General features: G+C 41.4%; 5 protein-coding genes and 1 long non-coding RNA gene across 7 annotated transcripts; 4 read left to right on the top strand and 2 right to left on the bottom strand.

The window, feature by feature from the left end:
* Positions 1 to 1,966: 1,966 nt before the first annotated feature.
* On the bottom strand, positions 1,967 to 2,522 carry LOC131010733 (uncharacterized). The gene is made up of 2 exons (XM_057938394.1): positions 2,163 to 2,522; positions 1,967 to 2,085 (listed from the first exon to the last, which is right to left on the bottom strand). The coding sequence occupies exons 1-2, from the start codon at positions 2,487 to 2,489 to the stop codon at positions 1,996 to 1,998; spliced, it is 417 nt and encodes a 138-aa protein (XP_057794377.1). The 5' UTR covers positions 2,490 to 2,522; the 3' UTR covers positions 1,967 to 1,995.
* Positions 2,523 to 4,223: 1,701 nt separating this feature from the next.
* Positions 4,224 to 6,997, bottom strand: LOC131009817 (uncharacterized). The gene is made up of 3 exons (XM_057937224.1): positions 6,896 to 6,997; positions 4,819 to 6,845; positions 4,224 to 4,746 (listed from the first exon to the last, which is right to left on the bottom strand). The coding sequence occupies exons 1-3, from the start codon at positions 6,995 to 6,997 to the stop codon at positions 4,239 to 4,241; spliced, it is 2,637 nt and encodes an 878-aa protein (XP_057793207.1). The 3' UTR covers positions 4,224 to 4,238.
* Positions 6,998 to 8,121: 1,124 nt separating this feature from the next.
* LOC131010731 (cytochrome P450 81Q32-like) lies at positions 8,122 to 11,200 on the top strand. Its single transcript, XM_057938392.1, has 2 exons — positions 8,122 to 9,108; positions 10,360 to 11,200. Exons 1-2 carry the CDS (start codon positions 8,206 to 8,208, stop codon positions 10,978 to 10,980), a joined length of 1,524 nt encoding a protein of 507 aa, XP_057794375.1. The 5' UTR covers positions 8,122 to 8,205; the 3' UTR covers positions 10,981 to 11,200.
* Positions 11,201 to 13,291: 2,091 nt separating this feature from the next.
* LOC131010732 (cytochrome P450 81Q32-like) lies at positions 13,292 to 15,554 on the top strand. The gene is made up of 2 exons (XM_057938393.1): positions 13,292 to 14,255; positions 14,789 to 15,554. Exons 1-2 carry the CDS (start codon positions 13,374 to 13,376, stop codon positions 15,401 to 15,403), a joined length of 1,497 nt encoding a protein of 498 aa, XP_057794376.1. The 5' UTR covers positions 13,292 to 13,373; the 3' UTR covers positions 15,404 to 15,554.
* Positions 15,555 to 16,845: 1,291 nt separating this feature from the next.
* On the top strand, positions 16,846 to 19,828 carry LOC131010730 (uncharacterized). Of its 2 annotated transcripts, none has more exons than XR_009096645.1 (4): positions 16,846 to 17,144; positions 17,830 to 17,863; positions 17,950 to 18,545; positions 19,631 to 19,828. It is a non-coding gene; the product is annotated as an uncharacterized LOC131010730 (long non-coding RNA). The 2 variants fall into 2 exon arrangements; XR_009096646.1 differs by having other exon boundaries at positions 19,302 to 19,828.
* Positions 19,829 to 20,711: 883 nt separating this feature from the next.
* On the top strand, positions 20,712 to 22,899 carry LOC131010729 (metal transporter Nramp3.1-like). Its single transcript, XM_057938391.1, has 4 exons — positions 20,712 to 21,423; positions 21,528 to 21,664; positions 21,744 to 22,396; positions 22,462 to 22,899. The coding sequence occupies exons 1-4, from the start codon at positions 20,801 to 20,803 to the stop codon at positions 22,669 to 22,671; spliced, it is 1,623 nt and encodes a 540-aa protein (XP_057794374.1). The 5' UTR covers positions 20,712 to 20,800; the 3' UTR covers positions 22,672 to 22,899.
* The last annotated feature ends 221 nt before the right edge of the window (positions 22,900 to 23,120 follow it).

The following is a 23,120-nucleotide window of genomic DNA, read 5'->3' as shown; positions in this document are numbered from 1 at the left end:
GTGGGCACGACGACAGGGGCCTGAGGCGGGGTGGGCACGAAGGGGGCTTGTGGCGGGGTAGGCACGACGTGGGTCTCGTCGTCGGATTCACGATGGCAGGCTCCCCATCGTGGGCACGATGGCGCCGTCGAGATCACGACGATGGCCCACGATGGCGTCCATCGTGGTCACGACGGGGGCTTGGGGCGGGGTGGGCACGACGGGGGTTTGGGGCGGGGTAGGCACGACGGGGGTCTCGTCGTCGGATTCACGATGGCAGGCTCCCCATCGTGGGCACGATGGCGCCGTCGAGGTCACGACGATGGCCCACGATGGCGTCCATCGTGGTCACGACGGGAGCCTCCCATCGTGATCTCGACAGTCCGCCTACCCCGCTTCGTTTATTTTTTTTTTTTTTATTATTGTTGTATTATTTGTTTCAAATACATGATTATCTTTCTAATTTGTTTTTAATACATTGATTTTGTAGATTAATTGTGATTGGAAAAGGCCTACATTGATCTACGTGACCCGTGGAGTTAATCTTTATATGAGGACCGATATATTGAAGGAGGTCAAGAATGTTTTACTTGATAAAGGCGGTCCGTTGGCTCTAGAGAGATTTAAAGAAGGCGTAGTAGGACGGTTGATTGATATCAAGAGAAACCATAGTGCAAGTAATGCTCTACACCACTTGCTAGCTCGTCAATTGAAAGGTAGCGATATACCATGTGACGAGTCTTGGTTTCAAGTTGGTGGACAGACCATTCGATTTAGGCCGACGGAGTATGCCCTTGTCACGGGACTTCACTTTGGCAACAGTGATTTTGATCCATATGCAAAACACAAGCCTCCACGGAATGGTATATTCAATCGATTCTTCAATGGTGTATCCACGAAGGTGCATGTGTTGCGCAAGAGATTCAATGAGAAGAGCCTTGGCAAGGATGTGGAAGACTATTTGAAGGCTGCCAATCTTTTGGTGTACTATCTATTCCTCCTATGTCGGGATAATCCAGTGATCGAGGATTGGGCATGGACATTAGTTGAGGATTTTGAGCGTTGGGATGCCTTTCCATGGGGCTCATACACGTATGGCGCATTGTCTTACTACATAGACACTGTTGGGATTGCCCCGGACCAAGCTGAAAAAGATTACCACTTTTATGGTCCGGTTTGGGCCTTACAAATTTGGTCGTACGAGGCCGTTCCAGATTTGGGAAGCCAATGTGGCTTTCGAGAGCGCGAGGAGATATTGCCTCGTTGTTTGAGATGGAGCACTCGACAGATGAGGAAGATTGATTTTGCAACTTTTTTAGAGAAGCGGGTACGTTTTATCTTTTTATTATATAATTTTTTATATTAAAATTCGAATTCTAATATTGTGCATGTTATATTGTTTTGTAGCGGCCGGTATATCCTGTGTTGGAAGCTACATCTAGTGAGTTAGATGAGTACTATATGATGAGCTTCGACAATGGGGATATGTTTGATGTTCGTTTCGAGGCTCCTGTACGCGTTGCCTCAAGATATGAGACAACATTGAAGGCGCCTGTACAGAAAGCACGACGCGGGACGAAGCGCCCCCGACAGAGCACTCCACTTCTCACTCCAACAGAGGGGGGAGAGAGAGCTAGAGTGTGTTGTGTGCACGGACGGCCTTGCCCAGACAACGAAGGGGGCACTGACAGGGGGCATGATATCGAGGACAGATTGAGGGCAGTTATCGATGATAGATTGAGGGCAGTTTTGACTGATGATTCTGATACAGGCTTTCTTGCTGTATTGAGAGCAGTTATCGATGACAGATTGAGGGCAGTTTCCGGCCGGAGGCGTTCTAGGAGTCCTCCACTCTTCCGGGAAGAGGATGTTATCTCCCACCACTCTCAGAGTCGCTCCCGCCAGCCACAGCCTCATTTTACACAAACAATAGAATTATGCTAACACGATCGGCATTCATTATGCTAACACACCATACATTCTTTATTCCAATCCTACCAACAATTCTAAAATAATTTAATCATCCTCTTCAATATAAAAAATTCCACGGAGCAAGAAAAACATCGGTTCTCCGTGCCACTGGTACGCAAGATAGCCTCTATCAGCCTACAACAAAAAAGGTTTACTTAACATTATGTGAAATTATAGAAATTAGTATATGTAATTCAATGTTTGTATCATACCGCACTATACGCCTGCAACTGTTCGACGCTGATTTCCATTGTGTTATGCATGGGATCCCATTTCACACTGGGATCCTCAAGGAGGTTTCCAAATTTGAAAAATCGGTCCCTCAACTGGTTTATCTTAGCCTGGTAAAAATTAAGCTGGTGATGTATATCAAATTCACAGTTCATACCTTCACAAAGTCTGCGTTGTCGACCATCTTGCAGATGTTCGGGATTGCCATCCCACTGTCCGCAATCGACCATCTTCAATAGCCTTGTGAGAAATTTGTACTCTATTTGAGCCGTCCACTTGTAATCACCCCTATCGGCGGGGTACCACATCTCACGTTGAAGGAAATCTATGGTATTGAGATAATTCATTTTGTAACAAAACGAAATTATGAAATTAACTCAAAATGCTTTGTGATATGAGACCTCCTCATCCCCTCATCCCTTAAATAGAGTACGAGAATGAGTTATATACAATTGCACCCGTGACTTTCGAGTTGTCATTCCAAAAAATTATACACTATTGCACTCGTGAGTGGCATGGGTCCCTTGCCATCGTGGACCACGATCGTGCCCACGATCGTGTCCATCGTGCTCACGATGGCACGATCGTGGGGTCATGCAGTGAACACGATGGTGCTCCACGATGGCAGCGACCATGTCCACGATCTTTGACGCCGTGAAATCGTACACTTTATTCGAAAAACATGTGGGACATAATTGATTCGTCTCATTAATTATGCTTTCCCCTGAGTTTGAACACATTTTCCAAAAAATGCACCCGTGACTAGTTGTCATTCAAAATAGTTAAACACTATTGCGCCCGTGACCACCATGGGCACACATGGATTGCCATCGTGAGCCACGATCGTGCCCACGATCGTGTCCATCGTGTCCCACGATGGTACGATCGTGGCCCACGATCGTGTGCACGATGGTACGATCGTGCCCACGATCGTGTCCCTCGTGCCCACGATGGCTACCATCGTGCCTACAATGATCACGGTTGCATAGTATTACTCTCTATTTAATGGGATCAAACCCCCACTCCTCATATCACTAAACCTTTTAAGTTATTTTCATAACTTTTTTTTTCCGCACAAAATGAATTATCTAAACACTCTAGATTGGCTTCAACGTGAAATGTGGTTCACCGATGATCCAAGGAACGAATGGACCCAGGATATGGAGTATTACTTCTTACTAAAGCTGATGAGGATGGTTGACAATGAGGTTTGGGATGGTAGTCCACAGCATTTGGAAATCGACCGCGCTCGTCGCCTTACTGAAAAAATGAATACCTACTTTGATGTGAATCATAGTAGACATTTTTACGCCGTTAAGATTCACACGCTGAGGTCCCGATATCTTTTATTTCGGCAACTCATTAAGGATGAAAATGTGAAATGGGATCCTTTGCATAACGACATTCGAATAAGCGACGAGGACTTTACCTACTTATGTTCGGTATGATTTCTCTATTATTGTATTACATATCGTTATTTCTAATAAGTTTACATAATTTTAAGTAAAAAGTTTTTGCTTTTTGTTGTTGTAGGTTGATCAAAGGTATGCTGCGTACCGATTCCACGGAGACCCGTTTTTTTTCTTACTCCGTGGAGTTTTTTATCGTCAGGACGATTAAATCTTTTTAGTTGTAGATTGATGTTTGTTTGTGTTGTTTTTGTTGTTGTAAATTGATGTTTTTGTTGTTGTAAATTGTAATGATAATAAATGTCGTTTTAATATGCCTTACTCACGGAGACCCAATGAATGTCACGATGACAGATTCCTGACAAAACCGTGATCACGATGGCAGCCTCCCATCGTGATCACGATGGCAGCTCCCATCGTGATCACGATGGCAGCCTCCCATCGTGATCACGGTGGGAGGCTCCTATCGTGATCACGATGGGAGGCTGCCATCGTGATCACGGCAGACTGTGTTAAAAACACCAACATCCACTATCAAAAACTCAATTGATACAAAAAACGGATTAAATTCAAACTAAATGAACATTAAAATAGATATTGGACACAAAGTTCCTTCTAAGAAGTGACAAAAAGTTTAACAACTTACATTTATTCACGGAGGGGCATTGGACATGCTCTAATATCATGACCCTCTTCTCCACAATTGCTACATCTTTTTTTCTTCCGACGTCTCTGGGTCGGTTGTGCTTCCTCCGTATCATGAGATGGTTCATCTGTGGCATGAGAAGGATCCTGAGAAGTTTCCTCAAACTCTGCTTCTTGAAATGGAACATTCAAATCCACCCCACCCACAGGGATAGATATTGTGCATTTTTTTCTATTGTGTCCCGTTCCATTACACCTAGAGCACACTTGACGCCGTCGTGAGGGTAGTCCTTCAACTGTTGACCGAGTACGACTCATCTTTGGACGCCCAGACTGACGTAGAGTCTCCGGATCGGGTGGACTACAATAGATTGATAAGACATCTCCTGGCACATTCCATTCACTCGGATGTGGTATTGGACTAACATGTTCGGCATAAGTTTGTGTCAACTCATATTGTTTGAAATATTTGTGTACGAAATCGTACACATTCAAACCATTGCCCGCCCACCTAATAAAACAATATAATTTCGGCTTAAAAACAAATTAAAATGTAATTAAAAAGTAAATAAATTTTACATACCTTATAGCGGCAACCGCATGCTTGCATGGAATTTTATCCTCATCAAACTCTCGACACTCACAAGTCCAATTCTGAAGATCGACTTGATATTGTTGATCATCCTCTTCAACTTTATACACAAGTCCGGTGGTGGCTCGAACAGTAAGAGAGAGACTTGCTTGCACAGAATTAGATAGCTTGTTGAACGTAGACACCGTTAACACATGATCTCTCGATTCAGACGATGTACGTCGCTCGTCAAACCAATCCTCCAAAAGTGTGCGAAACGATTCAAGTAAAGAGCACACTGGTAAACGCCTAGCCCACCACAACCGAGAGTTAAACGATTCCGCTGCATTAGACGTCATAAATCCATAGCGTTGCACCGGACACTTTGACCTAGCCCACCTCTCCGGTCCAATTTGAGAAAGTCGTCGGTGAGCTCCATCCGGACTAGCGTCGTGCAGCAATGAAAAAAATTTTTCGAACACTTCGTGACGATAAGAATATGCTGCTTCATAGAAGACCGTGGCCACTGTCTTCCCATAGGGCGTTAGATTCTTCAACAGATGGTGATAACACAGTCCATGGAATGCATTTGGATACACGGCTTGAACTGCATTCCGAATGCTTTTATGTTGGTCACTCACAATTAATAAATCTTCTGGAGGATTGTAACACCGCCGTAGATTGTAGAGAAAATAAGTCCACGACTCATCGTTCTCTATTGGTCCGAGGCCAATTGCTAGAGGAAACACTTGATCGTTCCCATCCTTTGTCACAGCAACAAATAACACTCCTCTGTTCTTTCCCTTCAAGTGGGTTCCGTCTATTACAATCACCGGTCGAAGATACTGCTCAAAAGCCCGAATACTTTGCCCGAGGGCAACAAACATGTGGCAGAACACACCCTCACGAGTCGTCTGCAAATCATAAACAGTCCCTGGATTACGTTGTTTCAATAGATAAAGATACGATGGAAGCCTCACATATGACATATTGAAGTCACCATACGTTCTCTCTATCGCCTGCTGCCTAGTTCTGACTGCGAAGCAATATAGCATTTGAACGCCATACTTACTACGCATCTCAGCAATCATCTCCTTTGGCCTCAAAACAACCTTCTCATCGATTAATTTTTTGGCAAAATAATATGCAGCCACCTCGCCACTCACAGACCGTGCTGTAGTAACACGATTCAAATCCGCCTGACATGTGTGATCCAATGTCAACTTAGTAATTCTCCAAAGAGTTGCAGCCTCTACTGCACATAATCTAAAAGTGCAGTTCTTCCTACCACTCTTGCATATGTACACTGCACGAGAATCTGTAGAACGATCGGTTGCAAACTCTAGATAGTGCTCCAAATGATAAATTCCTATAGCTATCCTCAACTCTACTTTGGATCGAAATATGGCCCCTACCTCGAGCAGTCCGTAGGCTATTGGATGATACTCTTCCCACCCCAACTGTAATATACTTTCAATGTGCGGAAATGGAATATCCCAATCGCGCGAGCCATGTTCATGCTCAACATAGCTTGCAGTCTGATAATCCGATGAAAAATGTCGCAACTCATTGCGACGATCTTCCACATCGTCTTCAGATGTAGACTCTGCTTCATCTTCCTCATAATCCTCATCGAATACCTCTTCATCATCTTCCTCATGATACGGCATTCTTTGATCATGATGTACAGCCGAGGTACATCCTCTCATAGTGTTGCGGCTCACATTACTATCGGGGCCGGAAGAACCGCCTTTCTCAATCACATAAACTTCTGGATCCTCTCTAGGATCTGCTAACCATCGAAGCAACTCCATATCTCCCCTCAATAGAACTTTTGCTTTAATACCATTGATGTTTGTGACGTACCATAATGTATATTCGGTCTCATTTCGATATCCCAAACCATCTCTAATAAGATCCACGAGGTTAGCACGATTAATTGTACCGGAATCGATATACGCAACAAAGAATTCCCCATCTATATATGTTGATCGCTCCCAACGACCGCCATGATGTATCATAATACGTCGCCCCGACATCTGAAATTAACAAAATGTAATATAAACAGTCAGAAAACCATTAAAAGTACCTTAAAACATGGACTGTCAACCCCACGATCGCAGCACACCATCATGATCACGATGGCACTCACGATCGTGGACACGATCGTGGCCACGATCGTGAGTGCCATCGTGATGACGATGGTGTGCTTCGAATATGTGGGCTAAACCCTAAACCCTAATAACATGACGTCGAAACATAAACTCTAATGTGTGACCTATTTGAAACAAAATAAACAATATTCATGATCAACATATATACTTCCATGAGATCAAAACGTTCAAACAACGAAACAATCATAAAAGCCGTTTTTAGAATGTTTTTTCACGTTTTTTTTTTTCATATTTCATGCTTGTGAGTAGTAGACGGAGGAACAAAACATACATACCTTTATATGAAGCGAGATGAACGAAGGAACGTCGCCTCTTGTTGTTTTCTTCTTCCTTTATGGTTGATCTTTGGATTTCTTTGATTAGGGTTTAGGTTTTAATTCGTGGTTCTTTTTGTTTCGTTCTTTGGTTTTAATTCATGGTTTTGGATTTCTTTCGTTCTTACAACAACTACAAGCTTCCACAATTATTATCACCAACAACCTCTTCATCACAAAAGTTATTCCTAGTCTCAACCGAAAAGATTCACCAAATCTGCACTTCATTAATGACATTCCGGAGTTCACGGCGTCGTGACCACGTTCGAGCCATTTATCGTGAGCTTCCATCGTCCCCTCGGCCCGTCGTGGCCATCGTCCCCTCGGCCCGTCGTGGCCATCGTGCCCACGGGCAATTGGCCTCGACCGTCGTGGGCACGACTGCGCGCTCGCGGGGTGGGCACGTCGGGGGCCTCGTCGTTCGGCGTGGGCACGATGGGGGCCTCGTCCGAGGTGAACACGATGGACGGGGTGGGCACGATGGCTCGCGTGCCCACGATGGGCACGATGGTCGTGTCCACCATCGTGCCCACGTTGGACACGACGGCTCGCGTGTACACGATGGTCGGCGACACCATCGTGATCACGATGGACGACGGTCGTGTCCACGATCGTCGCCATCGTGTCCGCCATCGTGGACACGGGTTTGACTTTGGCTTCAAGTGGTGGGCACCGTAAGGGGTATTTTAGTCCTTTCACAGATTTTGGTATACAAAAGAGTTAGTTTTAAAGAGGAGCTAAAAAAGTTATCTTTTTTATTTTTTGGTATTTGTTTATTAGTTTCCTCTATTTAAAATGTATAGCCAACCACTCCCATCAATCGGGGTCACACACATCCTTATAACCTAAATAAATACTCCCATCCACACCAAAAAAGATTAGAATCGCCCCACTTCCTCTTCCTCTTCCTCATGGAGACATTAAATCTGGTATATCTCCCACTCATATACGCCCTCTACATTTTGACAAAACACTTATTCCACAAGCTCCAAAAGCTTCCCCCCACCCCCCTCCTCTCCCTCCCCCTCCTCGGCCACCTCCCCCTCCTCAAAAAGCCCCTCTACCGCTCCCTGGCCCGCATCTCCGCCTCCTACGGCCCGGTCGTCCTCCTCCAGTTCGGCTCCCGCCGCGTCCTCGTCGTCTCCTCCCCCTCCGCCGCCGAGGACTGCCTCTCCAAGAACGACGTCGTCTTCGCCAACCGCCCCCGCCTCCTGGCCGGCAAACACATCGGCTACAACTACACCTCCCTCGCCTGGACCTCCTACGGCGACCACTGGCGAAACCTGCGCAAGGTTTCATCCATTGAAGTTCTGTCAGCTCACAGGCTGCAGCTGCTGCACGGAATTAGGGCTGATGAGGTTCGGACCATGGTTCGGGCCCTGGGGCGGGCCGCGGCGGAGCGGAGGCCCGTCGACATGAAGGCCACCTTCTTCGAGCTCACCATGAACGTCATGATGCGGATGATCGCCGGGAAGAGGTACTACGGCGAGAACGTGGACGACGTGGAGGAGGCGCGCCGCTTCAGGGAGATCGTCAGGGAGACGCTGCGCCTCGCCACGTCGCACGTGGGGGACTTCGTGCCGCTGCTGCGGTGGCTGCGGGTGGGCCGCGTGGAGGAGGGGATGGTGGAGCTGCAGCGGAAGAGGAATGTGTTTATGCAGGAGCTCGTGGAGGAGCGGAAGAGGAGCTTCAGGAGTTACGGCGCCGCCGCCGAGGAGGAAGGGAGGATGAAGACGATGATTGAAATGCTGCTCGCATTGCAGGAGAAGGAGCCTGACTATTACACTGATGCTGTCATTAGAAGCTTAATGCTGGTAATTAATTCAATTCTATCGTTTCATCTAAATTTATATATCTTCATTTTTCTAAATTCAAGTGCTAATTATAATGCTTTTCCGCATTATTGCCTGTTGCGTTTGTTAGTTTGTTCTTAAATTACTCTTGTTTGCTTCCTTGAAGCATAATAAATGCATAACAGTTGTGTGTAAGTGATATAGATGTGAAACTACAGTCTTGAACACGGCATAATATAATATTAAATGATATAGTGTCATTTATTTTATACCTGTAGCACATGCATCGAGTGATCGAATTGACTCTAGTCGGAAATTAGATTTGAATAACTTTTTCTGTCTTTGACTTTTTGGATATGCTAGTCAAAGTGGGGGGACCCACTGGAGGAAAAACACTACAAAAGAAGGAATTATAGTAAAAAAAGAATCTAGATCCTCTACCTACCAAAAAATAAAGAATCATGATCCACTAATCACTCAAATTAAAATAATTTTGTTCTTATGTTTGGTAGGCGTGATGCCTACATGATACTAGCACGCTAGGTATAGATTTCTAGAAATTTTGGTCTACTAAGTGGGCCGAAAATTAATCGGATCATTTTCACGTATGGTTTAGCCTTGTCGAAAATACCTACTATCGGAGTCCATCCGCTTGCCAACATATGATATTTTGGGCTATCAGGAAGGCCCAAATTGAAGGCCCAGTTGACCCGACTAAGACTTAGTCCAATCCCTTAGAGCATAGCACAGACTTCTAGTTCTTCGTCTCAACTGATTTAAAATACAATCATTTAGAAGGGTAAATTTGTAATCTAAAAACATGTATGTTTATTAAAAAATGTAGCACAAAATAATTACATAAACATATATGTTAAATTGTAATTATCCAAAAAAGAAATATGTCAAACCAAGTGAAACAATTCGATTGCCAAATCAAATATGGTGCATGAAGTAGTAATTTGAGTTTATTAAAATATCTTGTATATATGCATAACATATATTAGAGTGTTGTAAGTTAAGCAGATCAAACCAAAACTAATTAAGCTTGACAGCAACTTATTCTAACAAATTTTATGTTATATCATATTCTTAGTTACCAAAATTCATAGATTAAACCACGTCAAATAATCTTATAAACGTAACACATCAAATAAAACTAAAGTATGTTGGGCCAAAAACTTTATTTACAGTTTATTTTTTTTCCGATATAATTAATTTTTGTAATTGAAAACTTGTTGGCCTCTAATCTTGTCTGCCCACCGAACTCTGTAGGTGATGCTAATCGCCGGCACCGACACATCCGCCGGAACGATGGAATGGGCTCTGTCTCTCCTCCTCAACAACCCCCACGCCCTCCGCAGGGCCCAAGCCGAGATCGTCGACCGCGTGGGCCACGGCCGCCTCCTCGACGAGGCCGACATCGCGGAGCTCCCGTACCTCCGGTGCGTCATCAACGAGACGCTGCGCATGTTCCCCGCCGGCCCGCTGCTGATCCCGCACGAGTCCTCGGACGAGTGCGTGGTCGGGGGCTACCGCGTTCCCGCCGGCACGATGCTGCTGGTGAACGCGTGGGCCATGCACAACGACCCCAAGAACTGGGACGAGCCCCGCGAGTTCAGGCCGGAGCGGTTCGAGAAGCTCGACGGCTACCGCGACGGGTTCAGGCTCATGCCGTTTGGCGCCGGAAGGCGCGGCTGCCCCGGGGAGCCCCTGGCCGTGCGCATGGTGGGGTTGGGGCTGGGGACGCTTATTCAGTGCTTCGATTGGGAGAGGCTCGGTAAGGAGCTGGTTGATATGAGTGAGGGCGCGGGGTTGTCGATGCCCAGGGCCACGCCGTTGATGGCGTATTGCAGAGCCCGGCCTGCTGCGGCCGGCCTTCTCGCTACTATCTAAATACTGCACACTCAATCATTACTCCTAATTATGTGCAATAGTCTGCGAATCACACAAGAATCATAATATATATCACCGTTATGGATAGTCTCTTTCTCAACTTGCGAGATTAGAGAATCCAAGTAGTATATTAGTGAAGAGTGGCTATATATATATATACATACACATTCGTGTTCATTATATTTTTGTGTTTTTTTACTTGAGCTAGCATTTATTTCTAGTGATTTTGTTCAAATCATTGGTGTACTCACTCTAGTCTTCTATTTAAAATAATTATAAATTTATTATTTATTCTATAGTCCATAATTCCATAATTAAAAATTCTATATAATTCATAACCCCCGAAATTAAATACTCTATAATTTATAGATAAACTAGGGACGGCGGTTGGAATTGAATGGTAGAGATAGAGAGAGAGGCGGAGGCGCGGCCTGTTGACTGTGTTGTCCCCGGAGCAGGGTTGGAGCGGCAACGGTTGAAGGAGGAGAGAGTCAGCGCAGGATCAATGAATGTGCGTGTGCCTTATGTGGTATGGGAGAGTCATCGGCGAGAGAAGAAGGTGAGGAGGAAAGGAGGAGTGTCTCAAAAATTGAGAGGAGAGAATGAGAGAAGACAAATTTATTTAAATTAAGAAAAAATAAGGGTACAATTAGTTTTGCTAATTAAATTTTTAATTTCTCTTATAATAATATATCCCATAATAGAAACGACACATTTTTGTTGGGACGGCCTGAAAATGAATATGACTCAGTTTCACTGGCACAGATGAAATATTAATAAAATACTTGTAGCTCATCCATAAGAATAAATTATATATATATATATATATATATATATAGGGAAAAGATCATCGAATGAGACAAATGTGGTGAGAATGGAGAATGATTGCATAAACCAGTATATATGTTGCATAAAATGCTTGTAATTAATGACTGCATAACGAAATTCAATTAATTAGATAAATTTTTTGCCCCCTCCAGGATTCGAACCTAGGTAAAAAATTTATCTAATATTATACGATGCAACACTATATATTGACTTATGCAATCATTCTCATTTGAAATGAGAATGATTGTCATTTCTCACGAAAAATAGCATTCTCAATATAACTCATACTTATATATAAAAAAAAAAAACCAAAAAACAAAACAAAACAAAACACACCACACCCATTTAGGACCACACTTCAAAACCATATTATTATAGCCTCAAAAAACTCAGGACCACAAACAATAATTAACCAAGCACGCGAACTTAAAAAACATGTTTTAATTAATGTTCATAAAATACACAAATTATAATTAATCTCGAATTACTTAGGAGACGTTTCTTTGAAGGATTAGCCTTGATTGATAAAAATAGCAAGGTTAATCCCTTATTTACTTTGTTGGATTGAAACTTTGGGATATCCCAATGCTCTTGATTATTTTTATCATTTAATTTTATTTTGTTTGATTCTTATCCCATCAAAAGGATGGGATTGGAGTAATCCTATTCTCGAGGATAAAATACTCAATCATCCATTTTATCAATCATACAAAATAAACCTCCTCTTACTATCATAGGATGTGGCTGATTCAAATATTAGGCATTACTCACCTTCACCATTTTCGAGAACTTCATTCACAAGTATTTGATGTTAAGAAGATTGAAGAGCGACACGACGATTTTTCAAGCTTTCGCGGGAAATTGAAGGTTAAAGGGATTTAATTTGGGGAATTTTCGAGTTAGGGTTCTTGGGGACAAATTTTCGATGTAAGTGTTTAATTGGGGTTGTTGGGGAGAAATTTTCAAATCAAGTGGTAAGTGTTCACTGTACGTGTGTATTAATAAAATAAAAATTTCAAATTTTCAAACTGTGAAAGCACTCACGCCTCACATACAAATCATTGTCCTAAATATACAAACTCAAAAAATTATGACTTGTTTTTGTAAATCACCTTAAAATAATGGTCTAACAAATTTTAAAATTGATAAAATGAAACGTTAAATCTCGTTCTCAGAGTTGTACTCCATCCGTCTCACAAAAACATGAATATTTGTAAGTACGTAGCACGAGTTTTAAGAAATATTAGATAAAAATTGAGAGTGAAAATTGGGTCCCACTTTATAAAAAATAGATATAAAAAGTAAAGAGATTGTGGTGGAGTAGTGTACAAAAATAGAAATGTTCATGTTTTTGTAAAAGGCTTCAAAACAAAAACATTAATGTTCATGTTTTTATAAGACGGGGGGAATATGTGGTATGAAATTCAAGAAAGATACTTAAATCATGTTTTCCATTTCAATTAAACATACTACGATACACTTGATTTTCACCATATCATTAGCTTTATAATCTCTCATAAATTCAACCAACAACTTACGAAAAAAACATCAGTACTAGTGGAGAAATGGATTCACATATTCTCATCTACATTCCTCTCATACTTGCCCTTTTCATCTTCATCAAGCACATCCTCCACAAACTCCAAAACCTCCCTCCTACTCCTCTCCTCCGCTTCCCCTTCCTCGGCCACCTACACCTCCTCCAAAAACCCCTTCACCGCTCCCTCGCCGTCATCTCCCGCCGCCACGGCCCGGTGGTCCTCCTCCACCTCGGCTCCCGCCGCGTCCTCCTCGTCTCCTCCCCCTCCGCGGCCGAGGACTGCCTCTCCAAGAATGACGCCGTCTTCGCCAACCGCCCCCGCCTCCTTGTCGGCAAGCACCTCGGCTACAATCATACCTCCTTGGTCTGGTCATCCTACGGCGATCACTGGCGAAATCTGAGGAAAGTTTCGTCCGTTGAAGTTCTGTCGGCTCACAGATTGCAGACTCTGCAAGGAATTAGGGTTGATGAGGTTCGGGCCATGGTTCGGGCTCTGAGCCGAGCCTCGGGCGAGCGGAAGCTGGTGGACATGAAAGCGATGTTCTTCGAGATGACGATGAACGTGGTGATGAGGATGATCGGCGGGAAGGCGTACTACGGAGGGAACGTGGAGAAGGCGGAGGAGGGGCGGCGGTTTAGGGAGATCGTGGCGGAGACGATGCGGCTCATGGCGGCGTCGAATATGGGGGATTATTTGCCGTGGTTGGGAGATGGCGGCGTGGAGAAACGGATGGTGGAGCTGCATAGGAACAGGGACGATTTTATGCAGGAGCTCGTGGAAGAGTGTAAGAAAAAACGTCGGAGTTATGGCGACGGCGAGACCAAAACCATGATTGAGATGTTGCTCGCCTTGCAAGATAAGGAGCCGGAGTATTATACAGATGAGCTCATTAGAAGTCTCATGCTGGTGAATATCTTCTCTAACCCTCAATTTCTTTCATATTAGTATTACTATTTTTGGGTATAATTGCTAAAATATTTACTAGTACTACATATTTTATCTTGATTTTAGTCTTCGACACATTTTATAAATGGAAGGGGATCCACCGTCTGAAAGTTTTTAAAAATCAAGATAAATTAATTTGCGTCCATGTCCCAAAATGACTATTTTTTACAGACGAAGGAAATACAATAATAACATATTTAGTATATTATTAAAGCACATAAAAAAATTTAATATAGTACTATTATTTTATTGGATATTTGTGATGTTTTAAAAATTTATGATGCTTATGCTTAGAAATTGAGATAAAAATAGGTTTATTGAAAAAATTGTATGTACAATTCGGTGAAAACAACTCCAATTCAGTTGTATTTGCGATTTGACAAATTTTACCGATCCATAGAGATCCCTAGTTATTATTGTAACAATTTATCGAAAATGAAAATGGTGAAGGTTGGTGAATTTTTGAGCTATTAATCCATGTTGTTTAATTGCAGAGTCTGGTAATCGCCGGCACGGATACATCCTCCGGCACAATGGAGTGGGCCCTCTCTCTCCTCCTGAACAACCCGCACGTGCTGAAGAAGGCCCAGGCGGAGATCGATGCCGTGGTCGGACAGGGCCGTCTGGTCTGCGAGGGCGACGCGGGCGAGCTGCCGTACTTGCGGTGCATCATCAGCGAGACGCTGCGCATGTATCCGGCGGCGCCGCTGCTTGTCCCGCACGAGTCCTCGGAGGAGTGCAGTGTCGGGGGTTACCGCGTCCCCGGCGGCACCATGCTGATGGTGAACACGTGGGCCATACAGAACGACAGCAGATACTGGGAGGACGCGGCAGAGTTCAAGCCGGAGAGGTTCGAGGGTTCAGAGCGCCACGGCTGCAAAATGATCCCGTTCGGGTCCGGGAGGCGGAGGTGCCCCGGCGAAGGGCTGGCGGCGCGTATTTTGGGGCTGGCGCTGGGCTCGATTGTTCAGTGCTTTGATTGGGAGAGAGATGGGGAGGAGTTGGTTGATATGAGCGAGGGCGTGGGGGTGTCGCTGCCCAGAGCCGCGCCGTTGATGGCTTATTGCACACCCCGCTCTCATGCTGCTCATCTTCTTTCCACTATATGACTTACAGAGTAATGTATTTTCTATATTTCATAACTTCTTTTTTCTTTTTCTTTTCTTTGGGATAGTTTATTGGAGAGAGGATAGATTAGGGCCTATGCCAAGAAAGAATTGTGGACGGTACGTAGTGATATTGATATATGGTCCCCCAAAAGAGCTATCAGCCTATCAACTATCAAGTGCGTAGATATATAGTTTGTGTGAGTTGGCTAACCGCTAAGGAGTTTAATGCTTAAGGTCAAAGTCTTGAGTTCGAGTTCCATGTGACGTGACCTTTTAATTTCTTTATTTAATATTATAAATTTATATAAAAAAAACTATCAAGTGTGTATAAAATTGGAATCCTCAACAAAAACGAGGGAAATGAAATTAGATAACTTGGATGTATATATTAAAAAAAAATCATGATTTTAGTTATCATAGTTAAATTTATCTCGGCCGTCCAGTATTACACTTGACTTGTCTTGGAAGCGATCCATCAAATGAGGAGAAGATGAAGGATCATCCCCAGTAAGAAAGAATCCGGATGTGTACCACACCAAACCAATACTTAATTAATGGAGTATTGGGGTGTGCTCCAATGAGATCTTATTTTTCGTGAGATTTTTATTTTTTTAATGAATAAGACATATATATTTATGAACAAGGCAATATATATTGATGAATAACGAAATTTAAAAAAATGGTAATGAATAAGACATATATACTGATGAACAATACAGTATGTACTGATGAATTACGAAATTTAAAATATTTCGTTCCCTCCAAGATTCAAACCCTGAGAAAAAAATCCGCCCTTTAGGTACAATATCAGCCATAGGATTGATAAAATAAACGCACGAGATCGTGTCTAAGATCTCACTAAAATAGGGGATCTCATTGGAGCGCTCCCCAGCAGTATTTATTAATTAAGAACTAAAAAGAAAACTATAAATCCTAATTATGACATAAACATACCTAATAATTAATTATTTAAAAACAAAAAAAAAGTAATACTAAACCTTAATTGAATATAATAATCAACCCTAATCAATAATTTGAAGATATATCTAAAACACTAGGAAATAGAAAAACAAACTTGAAAAGTTAGTAGCAATACACATGTATAATACCGAAAAATGGGATCGATCAGAATTCACACTACTAGAAAAATGACTTATTACTACATTTAATTTAATACACTTTACAAGAAATGTCATTTTAAATACTCAATCATTACACCACCTTTTTACTACATTTAAATCTAATGTTAATACTACATTTTTAAGTAAATGTCATAAGCACGCTCATTTGCTGACACTTCCATTAAGAGTCTACAACTTCATAATAAACGTATTCGTATTTATATAAATATGAAAAAAGCTCTACAATGTCATAGATATGGGCGGCAATATATCCCACCAAAATTTTTCTTTTTCTTTTTAAATCTTCCCACCACCCACGAAATAAACACCCCTCTACAAACGCTTCTGCTTATGCAAATTCAAATATGGAGAATAAGCTTTCATCTCTTTCTAATTTAGTTTTTTTAAAAAAAAAAAACTCTCTCTCTCTCTAACACATACACGCACACACAATTAGAGAAACATTTACGAACTGTACCAAGATTTTTTCATCTCCCATCTGCCAACATACTTTATCAACGACATGTCGTGAACCGCCGGATGCTAGCACCTGTCGGTTTCCATAGTCATCTCAGCATGTACAGTTCTTCCAAAACCCCCCAAACGAGCAGTTCTATCAGGTGAGAATTCGATCTTTTTCAACTACCATTGAACATATCGAAACCTAAATTCGCAATTTTGTTCAATTCATTAACATTATCTTGAAATTGTAGTAAATTTGTATCTTTTTGGGGGTGTTTGAGTGGCAGTCGAATTAATCTCTTTAATCTAGGGCTAGCTATTGAGAGCATATTAAATTGGATTGGATTGAAAAATAAGAACCGATCTGATATATGTGTTGTTGGTCGTAGGATAGCTTCATTTCTTTTACGGCATTTTCCAGTTGATTGTTGCGTATTGGATTGAAATTTGGAGGTTTTGTTATGCTAAAATGAACTATTAACTTATTGTAATCTATACTTGTTTTAGCATAAACTATTAACTTATTGTAATCTATACTTGTTTTGATATGCATATTGAAATAAAGAGTTCGATAAGAAGTTAACTTAATGGTTGCTTATGTTCATCCAGCTGATGGTTGAATATATTAACTTAGCTGCTTATGCATTGTCCAGTTGTTAACTTAGCATGAAGGCATAACTCTTTCTCTGGGCACCAAGTAATACATTTTCTGTGTTATTAGCATAAATCTGACAACTTGATAGGGTATCTAATATTAGGACTTATCTTTTTATATCTTATATTACAATTTATGTTTTGCTACTGGGTGTGTGTTACCATAAGTTTTACTGTAATTTTTGGCAGTCAGTCACAAAGCGTGAAGCTGAGGAGCGACTGAGTGAGGCTAGTACTACTCTGTACATACGGCATATTACTTTTATGTAGGTCCCTAAATCATATATCATTTCTCGGTCTTTCCTGCAGGGGATGAAAAAAATTCAAGAAATTTTCAATCATGAAGGAAAAGCTGTAGATGAATTATTAAACATTGCCAAGGTAAAGTATCTAGTTTAAAACAAATCAATTATGGGAAGAGCAGTCTATAAATCTTAAATTATGCATAGTGATGTAAAAATAAGGTCACAATTTGTACTTGTTGACCCTAACTGCTCAGCAAAAGGATAATACATGGCTTTTTGGGTGAGAGTCGTGAGACGAAACAAAAGTACTTGATCTCATGAATGTATCGTTTCTATTGTTTCTGATTTTCTCATCATTTAAATTGTTATCAAGCAGGAGATTTGATTGTGCTGATAACTACTTACGTCAGTTTGTGTAACTTCCTCTCTTCTTAGATTATCTGTCGTATTAATCTTCTGAACTCTGAAGTAGACTCAAGTGTTATCCATCAGTTTCCATGATGGTGGAAAGTGCTAATTTCTTAGGGATAGGAGATGCATGTAAGTATGTTTTGACAAATTGCATGCAGACATCTGGAAACACCTACTCTGTGCCTTGTTGGGGCTCCAAACGTTGGAAAATCATCTTTTGTTCGTCTACTATCTACAGGAAAGCCAGAGGTATGTACTAAAGCACAATCAAATTTTACATTTTATTCAAAATAATTGAAGACTTTTTCTCTTGGATTTATGTCAGACTGACTTTGAACTTGGCATTGCTGACACTTGGGATGAAATATTAGGCTGTCTAGTTAATTCTTAAAAATTCTCTGTACAGCAGTCTTGTGCACGTTATTGTTAGCTGCTAAATTTCATTTCTCTTACTTTTCTGTACATAGATCCATTGCACCATAATAATAGGGTGCAGTATTCTCAATCTCATTGCAATATGCTAATTGTGTGGCTTTTAGTAATATACTATGATATCCATAATTTATGTTGAATGAAGATTTTTATCTTGTTTGATGCTCTACTGGCCTTCAGAGATTTAGTTAACTGTTTGTATTTACCTGGCAAGATTAAAGAAGAGTAGTTCAAAATTTCTTAAGGTTCTCTCTACAAGAAACTTTCATGGCAGGAACTGTAGAAAAATTAGAGCTAACTTTTATGCATTGCCTAAGCGCATAAGATATGCAACTTGAACAATTTTCTCTCTCTCAAACTCATGTCCTAGTCTATTGAACTTGGTTATGCAAATAATTAAACTGAACATTCTAGATATAAACTGGTGCCAGCCATACAAACGTATGTAGACAAGCTGGAAAGGCAAATGCTTTTAATTGATTAGTGCAAAAGTTGCATGATCCAAGATTTTTCTTAAATCACGATATTAGGTAAGATTCCACGTAATTAAAATTCTCAAGAACTGAAATACAGGATAGAGGATTCGTTGCCATAATATATTTTCAAATTCAAATGATGTGTCTCGACTTGAACAAGTCAATAGTATCCAGTTGGAGCCTGGAGGTGAATGATCACAACTCACCCACCGTAAAAACTGGTAGCTTAGAAAATGACAATTTTGGAACTTCTGGTGGGAGCACTTTAGCACTGGTAAAATCTGCTAAACTTCTTCTACTGGTGTTTTTCCTTCTAATACTATGATACAAGCTGTTCTCTATTTGTACTATTTTGGAATTCGAAGTTCTATATATTGTTTGCATGCCCATTATTCATTTTTCACTTTTATTTTTGTTTTGCGACAGGGAGGTATATATCTTGTTTGAAGCGCTTCAGTTGATGCTAAAAGGCGATCATCTAAAGATGCACAAATTCAAGATTGATCAAAAGTTGTTTATTCTGTTAAGGAAGATCAGATGAGCTTTTTATAGTTGTCATATAGATGTTATGTACTTTGATATATATTTTTTAATGTTATTAATGAAGCATTTATATTTTTTTCATGTATAGTTTTATTATTGGTGTTAATATGAATTTCATAGTTTTGTGTCAAATTATCAATATGAACGTTTTTTTAGTCTAAATTTAAAATTATAGCAAAATAAATGTGAAAAAAATATGCTTAATATTACATTGAAAGTGAAAAATGTAATTATATATACTTAAAAGTAAGAAATATAAATTTTAAATATTTAAAGGATGAAAATATAATTTGCAAATATTTGAAGGATGAAACGATAAATTATAGACATTTGGAGGGACAAATGTAATTATCAATAATTACGGGAGGTACTTTGTAAATTCTCATCCTAGTAAATTAGTGTAGTCTTAGATGATATTTCGAGACACTTTATAGTGACATTAAATGTGATTTTTTGTGACGTTTTTAAGTGAGGTAATAGAGGCTCTATCGTTACATGAAAGCTATTATTACATTTTCTAATATTACACCAGCACTAAGTGCCATTATAGCTGAAGTGTCACAATAACTAATTTCTGGTGATACTTTTAGGTGTCATAATAGGCCAATTTTCTTGTAGTGTCATATGAAATGTTGTATCCTTTGATAAAAAAATTAAACCATATAATGGGTGGTGAAATCAGAAACCAGTTCAAAAAGCTACACCCTTGCAAATTTTGACTTTTATCTTTTTGGGATACTCTTGCAAAAATCATAACTTATCATCCACTAACAAACTCAAGTTACTATTCAAAAGTGCTGATAGATTTGTCTGTCAAAAATTCAAAATAACCTTGTGTTCGCTGCGGAGAGTTTATTAGTATATTCTTAGTAACCAAACATGAAACATATCTATGACCAATGTTTTAAAATCCAATCTTAGAATACAAACAAACCTAAACTTTTTTTTAATCCCTATATTTAAACATAAGTATATCGTCAAAAAGAAAAAGAAAAAAACAGCAACCTCATCTTTCACGGTCAACGCAAAATTGGTCGAAAAAATAACAAACACATGCAAATTAATAATCTGATTCTCATAAATCCGATGACCTCTTCTCCCAACAGTCCCACTTCATTCTCTCCCCGCCACCACCACAACCACCACCACCGCCATGCCGACTCCAATCCCCTCCTCCCCTCGTCCTCCGCGCCGCTACCGATCCCGCCCCACGTCGCCCACGAATCAAGCATTCTCCTCCACAGCGTGGAGATCGAGAGCAGCGACTCCCCCGGCGTGGCGGTGCCGCCGTTCTCGTGGAAGAAGCTCTGGAAATTCACCGGTCCCGGGTTCCTGATGAGCGTTGCCTTCCTCGATCCCGGAAACCTGGAGGGCGATCTCCAATCCGGCGCCATCGCCGGCTATTCGCTGCTATGGTTGTTGCTGTGGGCCACGCTCATGGGCCTTCTCATCCAGCTGCTCGCTCTCCGCCTCGGCGTCGCCACCGGCCGCCACCTCGCCGAGATTTGCAGGCAGGAGTATCCTTTTTGGGCCGGCCTCATGCTGTGGTTCATGGCGGAGCTGGCGCTCATCGCTGCCGATATTCAAGAGGTCATCGGCAGCGCCATTGCCATCAAGATTCTCAGCAATGGCTTCTTTCCTCTCTGGGCTGGTGTCATCATAACTGCTTCTGATTGGTCTGTTCGTTTTCTTCTAATATTCATTGCATGTATTTAAGTGCAAATGGAACGTAAATTCATCTTTGCTAGACCATGCATATACACTGTTTTTTGTTGAACAGTTTCATCTTCTTATTCCTTGAGAACTACGGAATCAGAAAGCTGGAAGCCTTTTTCGGAGTTCTTATCACAAGCATGGCCATCTCTTTCGCATGGATGTTTGTGGATGCAAAACCCGGCGGCAAAGAACTCTTAGACGGTTCCCACCCAATTTTGATTTTTATAAAATGTCATCACTCATTGTGTATTTGGTAGGTAGATGATTGTTTGTGGTGCAGGAATACTGGTACCTAGGCTTAATGCAGAGACAATTCCGAAAGCAGTGGGAGTGATAGGGTGCGTGATAACTCCATACAACGTGTTCCTCTACTCCGCCCTAGTCCAGTCCAGAAAAATCGACCTAAAGAAGAAAGGGAGAGTTCAAGAGGCTCTCAACTACTACACCATCGAGTCATTCGTCGCCGTCTTCATCTCCTTCTTCATCAACCTCTTTGTCACGGCCGTCTTCGCCAAGGGCTTCTATGGGACCCCGCTGGCCCACAATCTCGGCCTCGTCAACGCCGGCGATTATCTGGAGCGCAGATACGGCGGCGGCCTGCTGCCCATCCTCTACATTTGGGGGATAGGGCTGCTGGCGGCTGGGCAGAGCAGCACCATCACGGGCACCTACGCCGGCCAGTTCATCATGGGCGGCTTCCTGGACCTCCCCATCAAGAAGTGGCTGAGATCGGTGATCACCAGGAGCTGCGCCATCCTGCCCACGGTGCTCGTGGCGGTGCTGTTCAATAGATCGGAGGAGCTGTTTGATGAGCTCAATGAATGGCTCAATGTGCTTCAGGCCTTGCAGATTCCGTTTGCGGTCATTCCGCTGCTGCATTTAGTCTCCGATGAGCACATTATGGGGAGCTTTGTTGTTGGAACTACTATTGAGGTAAGCTAATACATTTTACACTAATAATTATTTCAGATTTTGAATTAATTTGTTTTGAATGGCAGAGGATATCATGGTGCGTGGCTGGAATCGTGATAGCCATAAATGGATATGTATTGGTAGACTTTTTCATATCACAAGTTCATGGCTTCATGTATGGAACGCTGGTGTGTTTGGTAGCAGCTTCTTACACAGCTTTCCTTTTCTATCTCATTTTACGCCGCACTCTCCTCATCACACCACGCTTTCATGGGTTTCATTTCTTACCTCAATAATTAAACCAATAACTTCAACTCTAACACCAGATTACATATATGTATATTAATTAATTGCCGATTCATGCATTCTATTATTATACACTACAGTGTTTTCTTCGTCAACTAGTTTATGTAAATTTTATATATGATTTGATTAGTATACTTTGTAAGATGTGTTGTATGTGTAACTGGTAGTGCATATCAAAATCTCTTGATGTAATTAATTAATTCCTTTATTTTGAATGAGCTCAAGGAGAGCTATCATGCATCCAAACTATATTGCAGTTTACTCTTGTTTGTTTGGCATAAATTTTGTTCTTGATATCAGAAGTAATATTAGTATAATTTAAAAAAATTAAATTCATGTGTTTGATTGAATTTTTATCAAACAAGAAAAGTAATAAAATATCTAAAATAAGAAAATGGGTGTTGGGTATCTTCGCCTAACCGAGGGTTCACCGCTTGGT

This window comes from Salvia miltiorrhiza, chromosome 2, assembly GCF_028751815.1.
Source record: "Salvia miltiorrhiza cultivar Shanhuang (shh) chromosome 2, IMPLAD_Smil_shh, whole genome shotgun sequence".
NCBI lineage: Eukaryota > Viridiplantae > Streptophyta > Magnoliopsida > Lamiales > Lamiaceae > Salvia > Salvia miltiorrhiza.
The sequence above is the reverse complement of the archived record's forward strand: the minus strand, read 5'-3'. Positions and strand labels throughout refer to the sequence as shown.